The sequence below is a fragment of the Mytilus galloprovincialis genome, chromosome 11, assembly GCF_965363235.1.
Source record: "Mytilus galloprovincialis chromosome 11, xbMytGall1.hap1.1, whole genome shotgun sequence".
NCBI classification, from domain to species: Eukaryota; Metazoa; Mollusca; class Bivalvia; order Mytilida; family Mytilidae; genus Mytilus; species Mytilus galloprovincialis.
Genome location: NC_134848.1, coordinates 76,963,052 through 76,988,360, shown reverse-complemented (window position 1 = coordinate 76,988,360; position 25,309 = coordinate 76,963,052). Strand labels below are relative to the sequence as shown.

General features: G+C 31.0%; 1 protein-coding gene across 1 annotated transcript; it reads right to left on the bottom strand.

The window, feature by feature from the left end:
• LOC143052835 (E3 ubiquitin-protein ligase TRIM71-like) lies at nt 1-25,029 on the bottom strand. Its single transcript, XM_076225943.1, has 4 exons — nt 24,205-25,029; nt 22,861-22,917; nt 20,159-20,224; nt 1-415 (listed from the first exon to the last, which is right to left on the bottom strand). Exons 1-4 carry the CDS (start codon nt 24,984-24,986, stop codon nt 406-408), a joined length of 915 nt encoding a protein of 304 aa, XP_076082058.1. The 5' UTR covers nt 24,987-25,029; the 3' UTR covers nt 1-405.
• Between the last annotated feature and the right edge of the window lie 280 nt (nt 25,030-25,309).

Sequence of the window (25,309 nt, the reverse complement as noted above, 5' to 3'; positions counted from 1 at the left end):
TACTAATGCATAAATTTATTTGTGTTACATTTATATACAATCAATTTAAACTAGCAAATTCTAAATAGAATACAGTCATGAGAGTGGATAAAGTTCATATTAGTTAATAATATAGGAAAATACCAAAAAGTTTGAATGATTCATATGGTGCAACGAGTAAAGATTCATACATATGTGGTTAAAATCTCAAAGTAGCTAACTATTTGAAATGTTTTCATATATGTAACTAGAATCATATATATTTATATCATCAAAATAAAGATGCAAGCATACATAAGCTTCAAATTGTGTTCTATTGTTCAAGAAATACGTTTATGTTCCTATTTCTAGTAAATGATACAGGATTTTTATTTGCTATTCTGCTGTATACTCATACTGTCTGCAATAAAATGAATAATATTAATATTATTTGATGCTTTAGCATGTTTAAATATGCATCAAAATAACATCATTATGGTTATTTTTATTTGAAAATAAAAACAGTTGTTTTAGATCTTATGTGTAGCCTTTGCTTTATGAATGCAAATGGTTCATCCTTTATGTATTCCGAGTTCGATAATAGTTTATGTGTGCATGTTTTGCTAAAATATTAGGAGCATTTTTAGTCTTCAAAATTATGTTCAGTGTTTTTTATTTTTTTAGTGCCAGACTGCCTAGGGATTAGGCTGTGATGAAAACATGACATGTAAACCCACTCAAGTTGACAATGTATATTGGTGCACGAATATAACATTTGTTTCGTTTTCCTGTGCTAGTAATTCAACTTATAGTTATGTTGAAATGCATGAGAATGTAAAAACTAAGAAAAGCTGACTCTAAATTTTTGCTATCATGCTAACTAAAAGTTATCTATATTTTTCAGGAATTACTAGACACGCAGAAATGAAAGACCTATCAATAGTGTCATTCAAAAGAAATAATTTGTAAATAAGTTTAATCTATCATGAACCCTTACAAACAGAAGTTAAAAGAACCACTGCAGGACAATTATATTCTCTCCACATTCCTGTCGTGCCGTTACATAACTAAATTAGATAATGCGCAGTAAATGCTAATTGGAAGATTCAAACAAAACAACTCAAAATAAGCATGTCATACTTCGTTTAATTGTGATACTAATAATTTTAAAACTACGATATCTACGTCTTTGTATGACTTATTCATACTATGTACTGCCAAGCAATAGAAGAGAAATATGGATAGTAAGTAGTACTTACCCTCCACACTGACAGCTAAAATAAGAAAATATTATATTATGTAGAGCGAATCGCTCGGACTTACTAGTCGAAAGTAAAGTATTAGAATCACTGGTGTAGATGAAGGGGGGGGGGATGGCCCGCAAAAAGAACTGGTATCAAAATAAGTTCATCTGTATAATTGCAGTTAATTTAGACAATTTAATGTTATCTATGCAAAACTTTTTTCAAGTGTAATTGTACATGTTACAGGATGTAAACCATCTAAACTGTTGTTTATTTATGTCTTGTTGATGTCAAGTATGCATCAAGGACTCATTACTTTGCTCTTCTTCTTCTGCTCTACACATACACACACATGAAATGTCAGAATTTCAAATAATTAAAGCATGTGCTTATATTGTGAATTGTATATTTAAAAGTTGTTCTCGTCTTGAATATACATAAAATGTTTACCACTGAACATTAAAATAAGCAAGAAAAATAAATCAATTATTGTTTTTGCATTATACGAATGACTTTTCAAACATACAACAATTGAAAAATTTTCTTTTAAGCTTTTTTATGAACCAGCATATAGATATAACATGTATAAGGAAATGAGGTACTGGTATGATTCTCAATGTGACAACTATCAATTAAAAAACCAAAGGACGAATATGTTAACATTTCCTGGTCACTGTACAGCCGTAAAAAATGATCAGAATCCATACCATAACCTTTTATGGCAATACCTTGTAAAAGGAAGAAAAAATGTGAACCCATGAAAAACAATAAAACTACACACAGTATGGCAGACAGCACCCACCATCAGAACCAGCCATCTGTCAAAATCAGCCAGAAAGGGCTGGACTCATTAACAAGCACTTAACAAAAAATAACAAAATAATAAAAGATGCAAAAATTATGTTTTCCCAAACTAAAATATCTATCAGTTTACCTTGACAGGTTTAATTTTAAAACAAAACATTTGTCATTTCAAACTGTCTAAGAAAGCATGACTCTGTGGAATCCAAAATATTGAACACACAAGAATATGTAAGACCATTCACCATTTAGTTTTAATAACTGCATAGAATATCTATTTCTGAAATACACGTTCTGCTTTTTGTCAAGCTTGCAAATTTATTTCACGAAAGCGAGACAGTAATCCTAGATTCTGCCAGAGGCGGCCTCGCTGTACTAAAATTAAGGTTCAGTCTGGGGTTAAAGTTTTTTTTACCATCGATAACTTTGTCAAACAGACATGGGATTTTATGAAATTGGAACAGAATGTTCAAGAGTTCTTCATGACCAAAATACAGTATCCAAGGCAAAATTTTGAAAATATTTATTGTCATTTTTTCCGTATTTCAACATGTGAGTTTTTTATGAGCTTTCGACTTCCGTTGCAGAAAGCCCGACACAAGGATATTGATCAGGCGGCTGCGTCCATGGTGGGGTTAACAAACATATAAAAATCTTTTTATTTTAGAAGGTAGAAGACGCGGGTGCTTCATACTATGTACAATGTATATAGATGCATATGTATGTTATGAAGTTTCCGTCTGACAAATGTCCATTTTTTTAACTCATTTTCCTGATTCAGTGATTACTTGAAAAAAACATGTTTATTTCTCTTTTATTGATATTATTTATAATAATCATGGTAATATGATATTTATATTTACTTAGTATGTGGGTACCTTCCAAGGTCCTAGGATCTGTCTACTCTGTCAGAAGGTTTTTAGTGGTCTTTTCAATATCTCATGTATTATAAGCAATAAGTCTACTATATTTGGTGTATGGAATTATTGTAAGGTGTAGATGTCTAACTGACAAATGCAATCTAGCCTTGACTCATTTTAATGGTTCAGTAATAAGTTTTTATGTTTTGGTTTAATTTTTATATAAGCATTTAGTCAAAATGAATTGCTGAGAACAACAAAAAAGACAACAAAGAAAAACCTATTAAAACATAACCCTTAAAAACCCATCGCAAAAAAAAAACACAACATATATTTAGGCCAGGTATGAAAACATATGAAAAACATATGTTTGTACAAAATATGATTTTAAAAACATCTGTTTTTCATATGTTATCCTTTTTTTATATATATGTTCGAAAACATATGTTTTCATGTCAGTCCTAAACATATGCTTACATATATGTTTTTAAAAATATGCAAAACATATGCTAAAAATATGAGAATATATGTTAAACATATGAAAACATATGTTGCAATTTTTCCTATGTACCTTAGCCGTATTTGGCACACCCTTTTGGAATTTTGGGTCGTCAATGCTCTACAACTTTGTACTTGTTTGGCTTATAACTATTTTCATCTGAGCGTCACTGATGAGTCTGATGAAGACGAAACGCGCGTCTGTCGTATTAAATTATAATCCTGGTACCTTTGATAACTTTCAACATAAAATTTTCCTATTTTGGGAAAAAATACCACATACAGCATTTGCTATTACTTATTCTTATTTTCTTTACTTTTGTCAACTAATTACAATATACTTATCTGGTTGGTATATAACACTTACTATGTCCTGAAAAATAAATCCAAATTAGTTTGAAATATGAGTAGTAACATAAGACAATCATGATACAGCAAAAGCAGTTTACGAATTTTACTAATACGTTCAGCTTATTGTTTATATATGTGGATGTTGTTAACACGACGCTTAAATAAAATATCAATTAAAGTGGTGAACATGAATATCTCCTTTAGAAAAATGTAAATGGCTGTTCAAACCTTATCATGTTGTCTTTTGGAGATCAATTTTTAAAGTTGTTTAAATATTTTTGAAAGACAGAATGATAATGGATGCATAATGTATACAATTGCCGAAATTCCTCTCAACATATGTATACAACACACTGGTAGTATGTAATGTAACATTAAACACGGATATGTGTTTTATTTAATTTCTTAATAGAGGCATAGAATACAGCATACTATTTAGCAATGAAGAATAAAAATGACAGTACAATTAATTGAATAAGTAGTAAAGCGATTGTGGAGCATGTTGAGATGTAAGCTTGTTCTTTCAGACTAGTGAGTATTATAGTCCTTTATCAATTATTGAAATGTGGAAAGGTATAATTTCAAAGTGTCGATTTATAAATTCATAAATTATAAAGAAATTTAGGTTTCAACACCCTTTAGGAATGTTGAACTTGGGTTGATCTGACCAGTTTTATATATGTTCTCTATGGTCATATAGTTCTTTTAATATGATGGTTATTATTCGTCCTTGGGTATCATCATCTCAGCTTTCAGCGTCTCCCATGCAGTGAAATCTTGGAAATAGTTCACAAAATCGTCCCGTTGGTTTTTCGTTATTTTGTTGTTGTGTATATTGTTGTTTGTCTCTTTTGCCATGTCGTTGCCAGTTTGACTGATGAGTTTGGATCTCTCTTTGGCATCTTAAGCCTCTTTTGTAGACGGAACACGCGTCTGAGATAATCATTTAAAAGATATATTTATTGATTTACTTAAGTATTCTACTACCACCATTGTATACAATGAATTGCATATGCATTTGTATGCTATACTTATCTGTTTTGTATTTGACACTTACCACCTGAAAAAAATCAAATAAATAATTATAAAATGAAGCATACAATTCAGCAATAAATTAATACAACGTCAATGGAATACGTTGAATAAGTAGTAATGTGAGAGAAGAACATTTTAAGATGGGTTTGTTATGTCAGATTATTAAAAAGTATTTATGTCAGTAATGATGCATAATATTGATATGGGAAATTTGTATGATTTGGCGCCTTATGATAAAGAATGTGTAAATCAAATGTGGTTCATCATTCTCAAGAAAGTTGACGTAAAGACGATATATTCATATTTTTGTATTTGCTCTATGGACATACATTTCAACAGTTTATGTTATTATACGTCATAGGTTTTATACATTTCTGCTATGGGTATTTCCTATGAAGGTTAATCTAGAAAACAGCGAATTTGGCCGTGACGTACACAGTTTACATATGACAAATTATTGTGAACGTCTATTTGGTAGCTTCTACCTCTTTTGTAAAGGAATGGACGTCTGACATTTATCATGGTAATGTTATAATTATTGTTTTACTTTACTACACTAATCACACCTTATTTTATTGTAAATTAATGTAGAAAATCAAGACATGCAATGTTGGTTTTTTTAAGACATAACGCGCGTCTAGCATACATCATATGCATGGTATATTAATGTTTATACTTTACACCTGTGTTTTAATATCTTTATATATATGTATATTCAGAAATAAATCATACCAACACCAATGGAATTTACAGAATGAATAGTGAAGGTCAATTTACAGTAAATTGGCTAAATACAGTGACATCTTTGGCTCGATGTAATTTAACTGAATATCGAAAAAAATATATTTATCTGTTCTAATTTTCGAAATATTACTGATGAAATTAATTCAAAATAGGTTAATTTATTAGAAATCACATAGACGAATAACGTTCCTAAATTTGTTTTTAAATTGTCCAATCTCAAATATCTATTCCATTGTTTTTTTCTGAAAAAAAAAGCTATTTGTTGTTGGTACATGAATTTCTGTTTAAATGATTTACAATAATCAAGGGGCCACCGACTTCGTTTTTACAGTTTATATCATTCAAAGCATTGTTCTAGGTAAAAAAAAAATTAGCACTTAATGTCAAAAAAGAGTAACATCATCGCGTTAGAGGCCATAAAATGTCGATTGTTTACGTTTTTATCAAGCAATTTGATAACGGATCGGTAAATACCATAAAACAAAGTTGATGACCCGATGATTATTTTGCATATTAATTAAAACGGAAATTCATGTTCCAACAACATTAAGTTTTAGAGGGAAAATCTATAAAGTAGAAATTTCAGTTGAAAGGATTTAAGACAACTTAAAGAACGTTTTTGCTTCTTTACACTGCTTGCTACATGTTCTATACAAATATTCTTTTATTTATAAAGAATACAATTAGTTTTATTTCAGACAATAAAAAAGATAAATGTCTGTTTTCGATTTTCAGTTATATTAAAATGCAAAATTATACCACATTCTGTGACATAGCCAATTTACTAGATTACTAAACTCAAAAAAATACTGAATTCAAAATGGAAAGTCCTTAACCAACTTGCAAAATCAGAAGCTCAAACACATCAAACGAATGGATAACAATTGTCATATTCTTGATGCGGAAAAGACATTTTCTGACGTGAAAAAAAAGCTGATTAAACCTGGTTTTATAGCTAGTAAAACCTCTCATTGCATGACCGAACCATTTGGAATTACAACTTATAACTTGTTTTGTCCAATTATTAAATAGTATACACTACAAACCAAAAAGTCTGAAATGGCTTAGATCTGTACTCGAATGTACTGTTTTTTACACGACCATTCTTAATCGGACTAACTCGCCGCTAGTCTGTACCATACTCGAATATTCATTTATAATATCACACCCGATCAGAGATAAAATTGAGAATGTAAATGGGGAATCTGCCAAAGAGATAACAACCCGACCATAGAGCAGACAACAGCAGAAGGTCACCAACAGGTCTTCAATGCAACGAGAAATTCCCGCACCCGGAGGCGTCCTTCAGCTTGTCCCTAAACAAATATATACAAGTTCAGTATTATGAACTCCATACTAAACCCCAAATTGTACACAAGAAACTAAAAGTGGAAATAATACAAGACTAACAAAGGCCAGAGGCTTCTGACTTGGGACAGGCACAAAAATGCGGCGGGGTTAAACATGTTTGTGAAATCTCAACCCTCCCCATATATCTCTAGTGAATGCAGAAAAATAAAACGCATAACAATACGCCCATTAAAATTCAGTTTAAGAGAAGTCCGAGTCTGATGTCCGAAAGATGTAACCAAAGAAAATCAACAAACTGACAATAATACATAAATAACATCAGACTACTAGCAGTTAACTGACATGTCAGCTCCAGACTTCAATTCAACTGATTGAAAAATTGTGTCTTCATCATATGAATATCAGGCACAATCCTCCCCGTGAGGGGTTCAGTATCATACCATCATAACATATATGAGAAGAACATAACCCGTGTCATGCCAACAACTGGTTTATTAATAATAAATGTGTTTAGTTCCGATGTAAAGACCCTATAAGTGAATCAATATTAACGCCAAAATATGCAATCTTTAATGACCTAACAACAGTATCGTAACTATATCCCTTCTTAATAAGTCTATTTAAAGGTTTTGTTAGCTTCTGAGGTGAATACTGACATTTTTGTGCTTTATAAAGAATATTTCCATAAAATATTGGATGTGAAATACCTGAACGTATAAGAAGTCTGCATGTTGAGCTATATTTCCGAATGATGTCCTTATACCGATGATAAACTTTAGTAAATGTTTTGACTAGTTTGTGATATCGAAAACCCTGGTGAAATAATTTTTCAGTAATACATACATTTCTCTTGTTAAAATCTAAAACATTGTTACATACACGAGCGAATCGTACAAGTTGAGATATATAAACACCGTAAAATGGTGACAAGGGAATGTCACCATCTAAAAATGGATAATTAACGATAGGAAATAGAGAGTATTTAATTTAGAATAACATACATTCCAAATTGCAACATCCTATTTAACTTAAATCACAAGGCCTTTTGACTCCACTAGATAAATAAAACACAAGTTTATAAACAATGGGATTTCTTTTTACCTGTAAAGTACAAATATACTGAAGTAATTACACCTTATTTAAGTGCTTCTTGTATGTCATGTCCTTAATTTTAACAACAAAATATTTAAATTCAATTGAAATAAATGTGTACTGCAAAATTAGAACGCATGTCCTTATCTAAAAGGTAGTAGATGATTACTATAGTGTTATATATAGAATCTAAAGAAAGTTGTCATTTTCTAAAGTTATGAAGTTGCTTTATATACTATGTCATATATATATATCTTAGAATAAAAGATGTTCACTGTGTTATTAACTAAAACCAACTGACACCATAAGTATATACTGCGCTTAAATTAATAGTTAAAACAGTAACCATAAAATATATCTGAAACATTCATAAAATTTTGAATAAGATAATAAAATATAAGTCGCAATTCATGTTTTGATCAGCTTGTTTTATTTTTATTTTATGGTGATTTATATACAATGTATATGTAAATGTTGATAATGAGGTGTTCAAGTAATATTATGTTTATCGTGAAATTTTCGGTTCAATACTAATATGCAATTGTTATTTCAAATTGTTATTCAACTTACTAGTCAGGAGAAGTAACTGTTGTTAAAACAGTTCCTTTATTGATGAAATACAATAGATAGATACAACAAAATAGGTCTATGTTGGTTAAGATTAGGTCGAGTATTGTTCAGACTAGGTGGAGTATTGATCAGACTAAGTCGAGTATGGTTCAGTATGGTGAGGGATACAAGAACTGATTTTACCAGGATATGTACATCTCATTTAATTTTTTTCTTTTCAAATTTCTTTGATATATATTTCTTTTCAATCATTAATAACAGAGAAGTTAAAATATTATGCATTTTGTTCTAAAAACAGAGAAAACCACAAATTTACCAAATTGACAGCATGGTAAATTAGACACGAAAAAGCATTAAAATATGATAAAACTTTCTTTTATTAACACCTATCGTGAGTTTTTTTAATATCAAATTTATTCAGATTGTACCACATCATCTTTATTGAAATTATGGAAAAAAGTTTATTTGTGGAAATGTGATTATTTTTAGGATAATAACCCAAAAATGGGTAAAACATTTATGAAAAACGGGAAAATCAACACAATTGGGTACTTTCAAAGGGCGTCGCAAAGCAATAGGTGAACCACCATATGATTTTTTCTTCACCAATAATTTTTTTCAGTCATGTACCCAAAAATCAGGTTTTGAAAGAAAAAAGTTTAATTCTAGAAATTTTAAGCTCCTCAGAGGTGTATATCCTTAACACTTAACAAGTCAAAATATCTCTATGATTTTTACTTCTGTGCAATTGCGTCTTTGTCTACTGAAAACTTTTTTTTCCAGTTTCAATACAAACACTTAAAAAATATTTACTGTGTATTATCCTTTCGTTCATATTTTTTGTGTAACTAATTACAATATACTTATCTATTTGGTACATAACACTTACATGCCCCTGAAACAATAGAAATAAAAATGCAATCTTAAATAAACATCACTTTGTAAATATGGCTGACTATTGTTTTGAAGTGTTAATTAATGAGTTTTAGATAAAACTTTAAAGATGTGCTTATATCGAGTTACATGTATTTTATTTGTATCAATACAGTCCCAATAAAGGATAGTATGTGCAAAACAATACTATGAGGTTTGTACGAGTTTCAGTATTAACAGTTGTTAGAGAAAATTTAACTATTGATACAATCATCAAATTTTATTTGATATGCTTCTTGTAGCTAGATATACAAATTCAGGTTCATAGATACCGTCTGGAGTTTCTTTACAATGGCATTTTTTTTTACAGAGTTCAGTTCATTCAATAATTAAATTAGTCCATGTGTTTATTAGTTTTTTATATTTGTTGAATATTTTGATAGAAAAGAGTAAACCTCTCTTTATTAATTTTCTTTATCAACTATGCTAACAATATCTTCATGGAAACATGTTTAACTGGTGATCAAATCTCATCAGCTCGATAAGAGAGGCAAATCAACAACAAACTTGAAGAATTACATGGTCTCTTATTCATGTACGTCAATGGAGTAAATTATTTCTGATATACATGTTTCACTTGCAATGCAAATCATTATTTCGTCAAAATGGCGTCATCTGGAATACGATACGAGTGGTAAATTTGAGAATCAGACAACTGTTATCATAATTAAAGATCTAGGGAAACCTTGACATGTCGTAAGTGAGATAAGACCCATCAGCCTTAATTGTGACTGTAAAGTTATGTGATGTCGAATCAGTATGTTAGTGCTGAAAAATGGGAAAATGATCAGTGGATAGTTGAAATTGTTTGTCACAGTTACTAGATGGAAGATGTCAATTCTTAAAAAAAAAATAAGAAGCAGAACTTGTTCTTTCGGTTATATTCTTAATTTTAAGTTCACTGTGATATATGAGATATAAGCACACATTGACATGTGGTTTATTGATTTACAAGACATCATCGATATACCTAATTGTTAAGTAAAAGAATATTGCATTTTTTTATCAATGCCTTTGAGATAATTTTGGAATCAAAGTTATGATTCTTTTTGTTTTAGTTAAATCAGAAATATATAGCAGAAGGTGTACATCCTACAAGGTTAAACTGTTTTATACTTAGAAATGTGACATGCACAGCGAAATGACACTTCTATAATCTGTCGCAGTTTGATGTTGTATCACCTTTATTACATAAGTAGGGAGATGTAATACATTTGCTAATAATATATCTCTGTAGGGGCTTTATAAACCAGGTTTTATCACCCAATTTAATTTTAATAAATGCATTTTATGATTGATTCATTGAATTTTTATATAATAAGCAAGCATTGGGTTGTTGTAAGTTAATACAAGCCGAGGAAATAAATAAAATCCGTTTTAAAACACTTAAATACCAATGTAAAATCCTTGTAAACACATTTTAAAATTATTTAAAAAACCAAACAACAAAGGACAACATAACTTCGAAATCTTCATCAGTCCCGAATAAACTAAAAAAATAAAACAATGTTAAGTTCCACTCGGATTTCACTACTGCAATAATTGTCACGTTTTACTTCAGGATTCAAAAACATATTCAGGTTAAGAGGTATTATTACTTTAAACCAACATACAAGACAACAGATAATTCAAAATGGAAAGTCCTTTATCAAATGGCAAATCAAAACCTTACACATATCAAACGAATAATTTTTTTTGTCATATTCCTGACGTTGTACAATCATTTCCTCATACGGAAATGAGGGAGTAAATTTGGTTTTATAACTTAACCTGTATTCTGCATGACAGTCGCATATAATTCCCTTCAATTGACAACAATGTGTGGAAGCAACAACTATAATATGTTATAAGGGGACCATTATTTCGCTTCCAGTATTCTGTTTATATTATATAATATAATTGTTTATTTTCTCAAAAGACATGTTCAACAAGACACAATGGGCATTCGAAAATCATAAAAACCAATGAAAAAATACAACACCTGGACAAAAAAAGACGACAAGCCGAAAAACAATTTTAAAACAATACATATAAAACGCAGATGTAGCATTCGTCGTGTTACTCACAAGGTAAAAATCAGGTTTTGAAAGATAAAAGATTAATTCTAGAAATTTTGAGCTCATCAGAGGTGTATATCTTTAACACGTAACAAGTCAAAATATCTCTATGATTTTTACTTCTGTGCAATTGCGTCTTTGTTTACTAAAAACATTTTTTTTTAATTTCAATACAAACACTAAAAAATATTTATTGTGTATTATTCTTTCGTTCATATCTGTTGTGTAACTAATTACAATATACTTATCTATTTGGTACATAACACTTACAAGTAACTGAAACCAAAAAAAAAAAGAATGCAATCTTAAATAGGTATAAAGAAACATCACTTTGTAAATATGGCTAGCTATTGTTTTGAAGTGTTAATGATTTTTAGATAAAACTTTAAAGATGTGCTTATATCGAGTTACATATATTTTATTTGTATCCATACAGTCCCAATGAAGAATAGTATGTGCAGAGCAATACTATGAGGTTTGTACGAGTTTCAGTATTAACAGTTGTTAGAGAAAATTAAATTATTTATACAATCATCAAATAGCATTTGATATGCTTCTTGTAGCTGATATACATATACATATACAGGTACATAGAGACGGTCTGGAGTTTCTTTACATTGGCAAAAACATTTACAGAGTTCAGTTAATTTAATAATTAAATTAGTCCATGTGTTTATTAGTTTTTTATATTTGTTGAATATTTTGATAGAAAAGAGTAAACCTCTCTTTATTAATTTTCTTTATCAACTATGTTAACTATATCTTGATGGAAACATGTTTAACTGGTGATAAAATCTCATCAGTTCGATAAGGAGAGGCAAATCAACAACAAACTTGAAGAATTACATGGTCTCTTATGGGAGCCCAATCGATGTACGTCAATGGAGTAAATTATTCCTGATGTACATGTTTCACTTGCAATGCAAATCATTATTTCGTCAAAACGGGTATTTTTTTTTATGAAAAACGGAAAAATCAACAAAATTGGGTACCACCATATGATTTTTTCTTCACCAATAAAAATATTTACTGTGTATAATCCTTGCGTTTATATCTTTTGTGTAATTAATTACAATATACTTATCTATTTGGTACATAACACTTACGGGTTACTGAAACAATAAAAATAAAAATGCAATCTTAAATAAGTATAAAGAAATATCACTTTGTAAATATGGCTAACTATTGTATTGAAGTGTTAATGATTTTTAGATGAAACTTTAAAGATGTGCTTATATCGAGTTACATATATTTTATTTGTATCAATACAGTCCCAATACAGGATAGTATGTGCAAAGCAAGTTTCAGTATTAACAGTTGTTAGAGAAAATTAAATTATTTATACAATCATCAAATTATAATTCTTGTAGCTATATATACAAATACAGGTACATAGAGACGGTCTGGAGTTTCTTTGCAATAACAACACAATTTACAGAGTTCAGTGCATTCAATAATTAAATAAGTCCATGTGTTCAGTAGTTGTTGATATTTGTTGAATATTTTGATAGAAAAGAGTAAACCTCTCTTTATTAATTTTCTTTATCAACTATGTTAACTATATCTTGATGGAAACATGTTTAACTGGTGATAAAATCTCATCAGTCCGATAAGGAGAGACAAAACAACATCAAACTTGAAGAATTACATGGTCTCTTATGGGAGCCCAATCGATATACGTCAATGGAGTAAATTATTTCTGATGTACATGTTTCACTTGCAATGCAAATCATAATTTCGTCAAAATAGCGTCATCTGGAATACGATACGAAGTGTAAATTTGAGAATCAGACAACTGTTATTATAATTAAAGATCTAGGAAAACCTTTACATGTCGTAAGGGAGATAAGACCTATCAGCCGTAATTGTGACTGTAAAGTTATGTGATATCGAATCAGCATGTGAGTGCTGAAAATGGAAACATTATAAATGGATAGTTGAAATTGTTTGTCACAGTTACTAGATGGAAGATGTCAATTCTATTGTATCCTTTAAGGGGCACTAGCTGTCAAATTCATGGTCACCGATTTTACTCAAATTCTCATATTTGATTTATAACAATGTAAAACATTTATCCAAACTATCAAAAGTCTAAAATAAACAGTTTACAGAGCATGGGGTAGATAATATATAGGTTCGTTTCGTGTGTATTTTAGTCCAAACGCCATCTAATTACCTACCGATTTGACCTCAGATGACCATATAAACGATGTAAACAAAAATAAAGATAAATAGATTAAAAGGACTAGAAGGACTGCTTCATACCTTGATCTTTTCCTCAATATTGACGTAGATGGACGACTTCACACGAAAATCTATGATAAACTAGCTAAGGACATTTTTACCACATGGTAGATTGTGGTTTGTCATTATGTCGTCTAATCTTTTAATTACCAAACGTGACTTATTCCCGATTGTGACTGTTTTGCTGAACGTGAATTCGTATTACTATAAGACGTGTTTCTGTACTTGTTTATCCCAAATTCATGTATTTAGTTTACATGTTTGGTTTTATATTTGTAGTTCTCATCTTCTCATTTTGTCAGGCCTCACGGTCATAAAATTTTCGAGCAAGATTTTTGTACTCAGACTCGAGAATCAACCAATCAAAATACAGGATTTGGTGTTTCGAGCATGATTTTTGTGCTCCAAGCACTGAGCAAAGTTTTATGACTTCAACCCCTGGTGTGTTGACGTCTTTTTGTTATATTTGGGTGTTGCGGATAGAGAAATTAATCACCGCCTTTATTTATTATATTTAATTTTGTACGATTAATTACGTTTGAAGTTGGATTCATAACAAACTGGACATATATATATTACAGTTAATTGCTATTAATAAGTATTGCAATATGGATTTTGTTTTAATGAATTATCAGTATTTAGTTCTCATATAATCTTAAAGCAATCCTAATTCTATCTCACTTTTGAATTATAGTTTTTCATGTGTGACGTCATGCTGTTTCTAAATTTCATAAATTCAAATGTGGCATAACGTTTGCCTTTTCGCCATCGTATGCGACGTCATTTTTTTTTTTTTTTTTTTTTTTTTTTTTTTAATTGCGTTGACGCCTGGACTGATTCGGGTGTGTCTATGCTGTATTGAACTTGGCATCATGTATTCGAGTTTAGTTTTCTGTAATAAGTTTATACTTCAGTTTCATTATGAATATATCTTTCACATTCATTTGTTAAAAGTTACTGTTTGCAATAGCATGAATCGTTCTATATAAATAAAGGCAACAGTAGTATACCGCTGTTCAAAACTCATAAATCCATGGACAAAAAACAAAATCGGGATAACAAACCAAAACCGAGGGAAACGCATTAAATATAAGAGAAGAACAACGACATAACACTAAAATGTAACACATATAGACAAAATCCCACGAGAATAACAAATATAACATATATATATAACATCAAAACCAAATACATGAATTTGGGATAGACAAGTACCGTGACACGTCTTATCGCAATGTGAATTTACACTCAAAAATAAGAGAAAACAAACGACACAACGTTATAATGTAACACACACAGAAACGAACTATAATATAACAATGACCATATTCCTGACTTGGTACAGGGCATTTTTAAAGGAAAAATATAAAAATAAAAAGTGTTCTTATCCCGGGCATAAAAAACAATGCCGTATTTGGCAAAACCTTTTCAACTTTTGATCTTCAGTGCTGTACAACTTTGTACTTTTTTCACTTTCGATCTTTTATATCTGGGCGTTATGTATTCGGGTTTAGTTTTCTGTAATTAGTTAATACTTCAGTTTCATTATGTATATCTCTTTCATATTCATTTGATAAAATTTACTGTTTGCAATAGCATGAATTGTTCTATATAATAAGAATGTTCTTATCCCGGGCATACAAACAATGCCGTATTTGGCAAAACCTTTTTCAACTTTTGATCTTCAGTACTGTACAACTTTGTACTTTTTTCACTTTCGATCTTTTATATATGGGCGTCACTGGTGAGTCTTGTGTGGACAAGACGCGTTTTTGGCGTATTGAATTTTAAACTTGATGCCTTTTGTTATCTATTAATCATGCTTTTCTTTGTCTAATATGTTCTCCTTTTTATTTGTATTGTAGTCCTGTAATATTATGTTGTCATTTCAATGTTATATTTAACTTTGCCATTAAAGTGCGAGGTTTGGCATGCCATAAAACCAGGTTCAACCCACCACTTGTATTCCCCTTTAAAAGTGTACTGTACCAAGTCAGGAAGATGGCCATTGTTATAATATTGTTCGTTTCTGTGTGTGTTGCATTTTAACGTTTGTGTTTTCTCTTATTTTTGAGATATTGAGATAAGACGTAGCACGGTACTTGTCTATCCCAAATTCATGTATTTGGTTTTGATGTTATATTTGTTATTCTCGTGGTGTTTTGTCTGTTGCTTGGTCCGTTACTGTGTGTGTTGCGTTTCGGTGTTGTGTCGTTGTTCTCCTATTTTATTTAATGCGTTTCCCTCGGTTTTAGTTTGTTACCCCGATTTTGTTTTTTGTCCATGGATTTATGAGTTTTGAACAGCGGTATACTACTGTTGCCTTTATTTAAACCAGCACGTGCAATTGGATTTTTATAGGTCTCTTTGATTTTATTTTATAGATTAAAAATATATGTTTCTCATTGTTTTTAGCTGTATAAGAATGATTTTATGTGCACCGAATTAGTAATCAAATGATAACCGTAGTCTCACTTTCATTGTTGACATTCTTAAAATAACCAGTACACGTACAATGCATGCGTTGTCAATCCCTAGCTAGGTGTTAAATTGAAGTTCACATGAATACGGATTGAAAGAGATCGACTGATTCACTTGCAAGTGAATTAGTAATTATCAATGTTTCTTTGCGTCATTTGACAAAATTGAACCTTTTTGGCTGCAAAAAGTGAATTGTTATTTCACTATTTCACATTCATTATTGATTGAACAGAAAAAAATCAAACTTAAATGTTTTATATATCTCGTACATGTAGCTAGTGCTCCTTTAATTTTAACCCTTTCCCTTTCAGGCATTTTAGACCTTTACTTATCGAAAAGACATTATTGAAGTTTAAATGAATACTGCATTCGCATCAATGGTCATACACATGCCATGTTGGGATCAAATGAAAGATAATTGGTAAAATATTTCAAAAAATTAAGTTTGAAGATAATTCGTCATTATTTGGTCACGTGGTATATTTCCAAAAGTCACGTGACTGTTGGAGAAAAGGTGAAAAAATACGAAATCCTTGGGCAAAAAGTCATGCAGAGACATATTGGTGGGCTAATAGGGTCTGGTTTTGGTGGAAACACAATGCCTCGAGTCTGTTGAAGCCATATAAGTTATCATAGTGGTATAAATAGACGCATAACGTGCTATAGGCCTTGAAATATAGATGTCCGTAACATTCAAAATAACTGATTTTAGACGGCATTTTTGTCCGAATTCAAAATTGGACCCTAGTTATTTGTCTAATCCGTTTTCAATCAATCAGCAACCTAAACTTTGTTTTTACAAGGGAAAATTGATTGAATTACCAATGCTAGCTTGATCTGGGACACCTTTGACCGAGCCCGATGGAGCAGAGGGGGTAAAAAGGGGGGGGGTAATTTGGCACACACATTCTTTTAAAAAAATTCCGTAGGTTTTCTTTTTGAAATTGGACGTAAAGTTAAGTTAAGTTACATTTAATATAGGAAATTATTTTTCCAGCTCCGGCAGTGAGATTCGAACTCTCAATCTAAGCGCTTTGGGATGGATCATCGTACCCCTGCGCCACTGACATTGTAATGATTTTATTGAAATTTAAGTACTTAAGTCTACTTTTACGGAAGAAATTTTAAAAAAAAAAAAAATAATATAAAGATTCTCACCCAGTTTGTTTTCTTTTTGGAATTATGTGTTCAGATGATATTTTTTTGTTGCCAAATGCATGATTTTTACGCAAATCTGGGAGGAATCCACTCTTTAAAATGTCATTTTGCATTGAAATATACATGTTCCTTTATTCAAACAAAAGTGTTTTCAACTTTAGCATACCGCAACACTTACGAAACCATGTTTTGTTACATCTATTTCAACTTTGCCAAACAAAATTAGAATATTTTAGTGGTTTTTGTCTCTTTTCTCGTAATATCTTTAAGAAATGACTTCGGATTTTTAGCGCATTTCAAGTTTGTGATTGCGCTGCTACAATAAAAATTACATTTGCAGCTAGTGTACAAGTTAGAACTATTAGTTTAATACTATTCTTCAAAAACTCACTGCACAGTTATTGAGAAAAGTCATAAATCCTCTTAAAAGAGCAGTTTTCTTTGCCCTTCTTTTTAAGAATTTTCCTCAAAATTCGAAGAAAAATAAATGGTTTTTACAGAAAAATTACACATCAGTAAGGGGCGACTTGTTTATTAACTAATAATGATAGAGGTTTGATGCACCTTTAATCGCATTGCTGGTTATCTGAGGATTAATTTGAGCCCTTAACCACATCTCTACGTCAGCAAATGGCGACGGAACAAGTCTAAATGCACCCAAAAATTCTTGAAATTGGCTTCACCGGTAAGCTGTACCGGTGTGAAAGGGAAAGGGTTAAGTTCACTGTGGTATATGATATATAGGCACACATTGACATGTGGTTTATTGATTTACAAGACATAATCGATAATCGTAATTGTTAGAGAAAAGAACATTGCATTTTTTTCTTAAATGCATTTGAGATAATTTTTGAAACCAAAGTTATGATTATTTTGTTTTGTTAGATCAGACATATATAGCAGAAGGTGTACATCCTACAATGTTTAACTGTTTTATACTTAGAAATGTGACATGAACAGCGAAATGATACTTCTATAATATGTCGCAGTTTGATGTTGTATCACCTTTGTTACATAACTATGGAGATGTAATACATTTGCTAATCATATATCTCTGTACGGGCTTTTTAAACCAGGTTTTTATCACACTATTTAATTTTAATACATGCATTTTATGATTACTTCATTGTTTTTTTTTTGGTATAATAAGCATTCATTGGTTTGTTGTACGTTAATACAAGTCGAGGAAATAAATAAAATCCGTTTTAAAACATTTAATGCCAATGTAAAATACTTGTAAACACATTTTAAAATTATTTAACAAACAAACAACAAAGGACAACATAACCTCGAAATCATCATCAGTCCCGAATAAACTAAATAAAACAATGGTAAGTTCCACTCGGTTTTCACTACTGCAATAATTGTCACTTCAGTATTCCTTTTTCCTTTAGGATTCAAAAATATATTATTACTTTAAACCAACATACAAGACAACAGATAATTCAAAATGGAAAGTCCTTTATCAAATGGCAAATCAAAACCTTAAACACATCAAACGAATAAAAACATTTGTCATATTCCTGACTTGGTACAATCATTTCCTCATACGGAAATGAGGGAGTAAATTTGGTTTTATAACTAATTTAACCTGTAATCTGTATGACAGTCGCATATAATTCCCTTAAATTGACAACAATGTGTGGGCGAAACAAATATAATATGTTATAAGGGGACCATTTTTCAATGCCAGTATAATAGATATAAATTGTTTATTTTCTCAAAAGACATTTTCAACATGATACAATCAGCATTCGAAAATCATAAAAACCAATGAAAAAATACAACACCTGGACAAAAAAGGACAACAACAAACAACAATTTTAAAACAATACATAGAAAACTCAGATGTAGCATTCGTCGTGTTGCTCATGTAAACATCTTGCTGTTTGGGCAGTAAAATGTCCTCTGTGTTATTAGTATCCCGCGATCAAGTTATCATGAAAAGTCATTAGTTACCTGGTTGAAATTAGAAAATAAAACTAACAAACCTAATCAAACACTTCAAAAACTAAATCGAATGACAAGAAAATATCGTAAACGTGGTAATATTCAACCATATTCAGCTGATATTATGATGATCTTGTTTTAATGTTGCAGTATGTATCTCATGGTCAGTGTTTAATATTTATTCTTTTATAACATGTGTAGTATAGAACGATCAAGTGATTGAGATACACAAAATGTATTTGTAAAACTTGTCTGTAGTAGATGACCGTTTTAGATATTTGTCATTTACAATAGACGTAGATAATACTTACTAATCAGTTCTCCTTTCCTTTCTGAAAGATGAAACAGATCAATGGTGTTAGTTATATATGTATAAGTGAAAGATGTCTAAACAAACAGACCAGTATATTTGCTTCTGTTCAATGTGAAAATGTGATGTGTCGTTCATTATTGAGTATTGTGTTTACGCTGTTCAATGTTGTTCTGGAATTTTCAATCAAACAGAACTTAAATGGTTTATCAAGAACTGAGAATAGTATTGTACGACCTTTCCTAAATTATTATCGCACCATACATGTTTCCATTTGCTTAATATCAAAGTATTTTGCAAGTTGAGAGGTAGAATTCTGCTCTTAATCACTCTTTCCGTGTTATCATCAATGGGTTTAAGATATTTCTGAAACATTGCAATCATCTACAATGTATGTGGTTTTAAATAAGAACAAATGAAAGAAGTTGCATATTCGAAGACCTAATATATTCTGCACTTCATTGCAATTAAGGAATAAAAAACGTTTTTTTCATAATTTGGATACACCATAAGATGCATGAATACATCTTTGTGTCATGTCCATAGATACAAGGAACTTACCCACACTTATTGCATCTGTACAGGTATCTCCCTCGCTCTGTTGTGTTCACTTCCTGTTTGTTATCACTATAATTAGCAACACTAAGCTATTACTAACTCGTAGACACATAATCAGTGCAAAAATAGCTAACAGCATTTGAAATATATACAAGAGTCATATACCAAGTTAATGAATCTCGAATTAATTAATTAAGAAAGAAAAAGATCCGCGCACACACAGACAAAGATATTTTGTTTTTACCAGGAAGATACAATGCTTAAATTCAGAGAAGTTTTCTATGGTTTAGTGTAGAAGAGAAGCTGTTTACCCACCAAGAGTATCACAATTCACCATTTGTTGTAAGTGGGGGTTGTCGTTACGTAGTTTTCCTAATTTTTTGACAAGACCTTATATTTAATTTCGACTTTTTATTTAGTTTTATTGGTGTATGTCAGTCCTTTAAATCAAATCGGATGACATCATCAAAACAATATAAGAGTTTACACCAACAAGGAAACAGTACATTAACGTCATTCTTTTTTATATTCCAAATCCTTATGTAATTAAAAACCAATTGTTCAGAGAACAATTGAAGGCCTTTCCACCAGTTAATATCTATTTTGATATTAAAATATAAAAAAATCAGTCTAAAATGTCAGTTCATATGGCTTTATGATGTATAGATATGAATTTAAAGCAATGGTCAAAATCTAGAACGTCAAATTAACCTATGACCTTGACCTCAATTTCAAGGTCACAAACTGAGGATTTCAAATCAAAAGACCCTAGTCTCTAATATGTATGGTTAATAAGTGATATCACTTTAAACATAATTTAAGATATGATAGGGGCTAAAACTCCCATTTATTGTTTACGCAACCTTTCAACTAAAATTATTTAGTTACCACATGTCGCAACTAACAATTTATACAAATAATTTGTCGATATCTTATAAGGTTAATGAAAATGAGTGAAAATAAGACAAATTCAAAAATTTGAATATGAACTTGACCTTTGACCTTGACCTAATTTTCATTTTTTTGGACCAAGGACCTGAAATCAAAAGATCCTAGGTCTCTATCACTTATGGTGTTCCAGATTAAAATACATTTCAAAATTTTAAATACAAAAAGGGAAATAACTCTCATATGGAGCGTTCATATTGCTTCGGTCGAAAATGGACAAATCATGCGTAGGATATAACGAGCAATTTTATAAAATAAATTTGTCGTAATCTTTTACAGTTGCGAAGGAGTTGTGATCATAAGGAAAACAGTGTTTGGGGAGATAACTCCTACAAAGAAAAGTATTCGGTTACGCAGGGTAAATTTCAAAAGCGCATAAACTGTTCGATATCATATACCAAATATCTAAGCGACATATTGTGAAACAAATGTTAATCGCAAGAACAAAATTTGGCGGAAGAAAAAAAAAATAATCAGAAGAAAAACAATAGGTCTTTCCACAGAAAAGTGGAAAGACCTAATTATTCCTAATTTGCATTCCCCTTTTCCCTCCTTTTCCCTGTCTGAACTATTTTAATTTAACCATTTATAGAACAGCATATTTGTAATCTCGTTTCAACTTGTTGAAGAACTATATACGATTATTCCAATCATGTTGTAATGACTGATAGTTCTCATATTATACAATCGAAACCCCTTGTACTAACTTCATATGCATTTCGGAAATTTGACTGATAAAATCATTCACCCCATCACGTAAAGTCGATTGTGAAAGTGACTACTGGATTCGTTAACCTCTTAATCTACAGTCGATTGTGAATGTGAATGCTGAAGTGGTTGAACTCTTCATTGGCAGTCGATTGCGAATAACTTTGTCAATCGATAATATGTAAAAAAGATGTGAAAATATCACAAAGAGGACAATTCCATATGAGGAAAGATATGACACACAATGACTATTTACAAAAGGATAAACTACACTTAACAAAACAGTATGCCTTTGTTATGTTGTTGTAAAACAGTATGGCGTCTTTTGATTATACGTGCCTCAGTAGTCCAGATAATTGTGATGAATAACTTTTATATTTTGCTTATATCGTATAAGTTTAAAGAAGTTCTAAATAGTTCAAGTAGACAAGCAAGGACATTTTAACGAAAATTAATTGCAACAAAATCTAAACATAATTGTAAATAATTTATGATACTAGTATACGTTTGCATATCATAAGAAGATTTATTTACTCAAATGCAATCGTGCTCGATCCAGTGTGTTCTAACGTACGTAGTGAAAAAAGAAGGATAGACATGAACCATAAAGATATTCTATAAGTATAAAGAGGATTTAAATATTTCAACTAGGCTTGCAGGCACATTTTAACAAGCAGTTTATTTACGAAAAAACAAATGCAACAAAATCTAAACATTATTGAAACGTACGTAGTGGAAAAAAGAAGAGAGACATAAACCAGAGAGACATTATAATTGATTTATCGAAAATAAAATTAAACAGTGAACTGGTGTACGCAATATATAAAACAGACTTAATCAGAACCGTTGCAACGTCAAATGCTGAGGTATGCAAGAAGATAATGTGTAATTCACTCAAACATTTGATGACAAGTTTAGTTGTTTCCCCGATTTTGTTTTTTCTCCATGGATTTATGAGTTTTGAACAGCGGTATACTACTGTTGCCTTTATTTACATTGTCAAATACGTAACTTTAAAAACTGTATAATATACAAATATATTTCCCTACCTCTTTGGTGAAGGCAACTCTCTTTCTCTGTCCATTGTTTGTTGTGTACGCATTTCACTGATAAATGAAAAACTGAAATGTTTACATTTTTTTCTCAAAATGTTCTGTCAAGTGTCAGATGTATGACAGTTGTTAACAAATAGTCCTTTTCTTTGTATGTTGGCGTTTGTTTTTGTAGGAGTACAGTGTTGATATCGTTCTGTTGCTTTCAACTTGTAGTTAATGTGTTTCCCGTAGTTTCATTCGGATTTTTTTCAGTTTAATCGAATTATGACCATTGTAAAGCAGTATACTTCTATTGTCTTTATTTATATTATAATATTGCATAAAATGCATGAAATTAGAATAAAATTTCTAAATAACGAGAAAAACAGATATATCTCTACTAGTTTGAAAGCAAGTATTTTTGCATTTTATACGTATTGTCATGGTTGGTAGATGTACATGTATCAATACAATTTAACATGTACACTGCCATAGACCCCGTATTTATCCGGACAATGTGAATCCATAATATTAAACAATATATTTGTAAAGACCACATATTTGTATTTCATGAATTATCTCTCCTTGGTCTGTCATAGTATTTCCAGACATAAGTTGATATTGAAAACAAACAGCATAATTTTGATTTTGCAAAAATACGTGTCTCTTTAAGATACTATAAAATTGAGAATGAAAATGTGAAAAGAGACAACAACCCGACCATAGAATAGACAACAGCAGCACCAACAGGTCTTCAATGCAACGAGAAATGATCGCACCCAGAGGCGTCCTTCAGCTGGCCCCTAAACAAATATATACTGGTTCAGTGATAATGAACACCATACTAAACTCCAAATTGTACACAAGAAACTAAAAGTAAAAATAATACAAGACTAACAAAGGCCAGAGGTTCCTGATTTGTGACAGGCGCAAAAATGCATCGGGGTTAAAAATGTTTGTGAGATCTCAACCCTCCCTCTATACCTCTAGCCAATGCAGAAAAGTAAATGCATAACAATACAAGAGAAGTCCGAGTCTGATGTCAGAAGATGTAACCAAAGAAAATAAAAAAAATGACAATAATCAAAATAATATCAGACTACTAGCAGTTAACTGACATGCCAGCTCCAGACTTCAATTAAACTGATTGAAAAAATATGTCTTCATCATATGAATATCAGGCACAATCCTCCCCGTGAAGGGTTTAGTATCATACCATCATAACATATATGAGACGAGCATAACCCGTGTCATGCCAACAACTGGTTTATTAATAATAAATGTGTTTAGTTCCGATTATGGTTATATTTACAAATGAATGACGACTACAAAATACTCAATTATTTTTAGTAGAATTACCTGATTATGTAGTTACCAAACAGCTGTTTAACGTCGTTATCTGTTGCGGACTTAGCAGTATACTGTATGTTAGGAAATTCAGGTATAGGCTTTATCGTCAGCTTTGCGATGTAATCTGTAAGCTTCTGTAAAGACTGCAACATTTTGCCATCGTTTCGTGTCTTGTTGAGTTCATGTATTTTCTTGTCTAAGTCGCGTCCTGCCTTCAAATCCATTTGAGTATCTTCCAATAGCTTTGTTAATTTGTTCCTTTCCTTCCTGGATTGATCCTTGACCGATGCAATCTTCTCTGAGATACATTTATCAACCATAGTCTTTATCTTTGTACCTTCTTCTGTAATAGCTTTGACTATTCCTTCCACCTTCACATCAAATGCCTTTAGACCTTCTTCTATCTGCTTCATGTTTTGGGTTGCCTCATGTACCTTACAACGCAGGTCTGTTGTATTCGTCTCCTTCAGCTGTGATATGCTGTCGAGAAGTTTGGAAAAGGCATGCCCTGAGTGACTGCCAGTCACACAACTGATACATACCGCTACGTAACAGGTATTACATACAAAACTTACGTCTTCATTGTGGTCTTTACATTTTGATTTACCTTCCGGTATAACATCAGAGGAAGACTGGAACTGGTGGTGCTTTGTCCCTCTCTGCCGTTTATGAAAGCCTTTACAATTTTCACAAAAGTACTGTTCACACTCTAAGCAGTAATGAGATCCAGAGGCACTTACACAAATCTCACAAGTTTTAGATGCTGCCTGTGCCATTTTGTCGCTCATCATGTTGAATGTGTAATACACAGGTAAGGTATATAACCAATGACAACAACGCTCTATATTTAAATCAATATCGGTTATATATGTATGTCGTGTATTTAAATGAAACACTTTAAGTTATTATAAGGATATCATTTGAATAGTTTATATAAAGACTTTATTGTATTGACTACTGGACTATGGTACGGCTTTATTAATGAAATTGGCCATTGACACTTTAAATTATAATCAGTCAGGGGCATTACTTAAACAAGTAACAATTAAAATTACCTATACAAGTAATGTTGAAAACGAGGCTTATTTAAATATAACTTATATAAGCTATTTTT

What these genes read in the sequence shown, in the direction of transcription:
- LOC143052835 (XM_076225943.1), bottom strand. Translation starts at nt 24,986, where the DNA reads ATGATGAGCGACAAAATGGCACAGGCAGCATCTAAAACTTGTGAGATT. An exon ending in TTTGGTAACTACATAATCAG is followed by an intron (nt 22,918 to 24,204) that starts GTAATTCTACTA and finishes TTCATTTATCAG; the next exon opens with TGAAATGCGTACACAACAAA. An exon ending in GAGTTGCCTTCACCAAAGAG is followed by an intron (nt 20,225 to 22,860) that starts GTAGGGAAATAT and finishes TGCTAATTATAG; the next exon opens with TGATAACAAACAGGAAGTGA.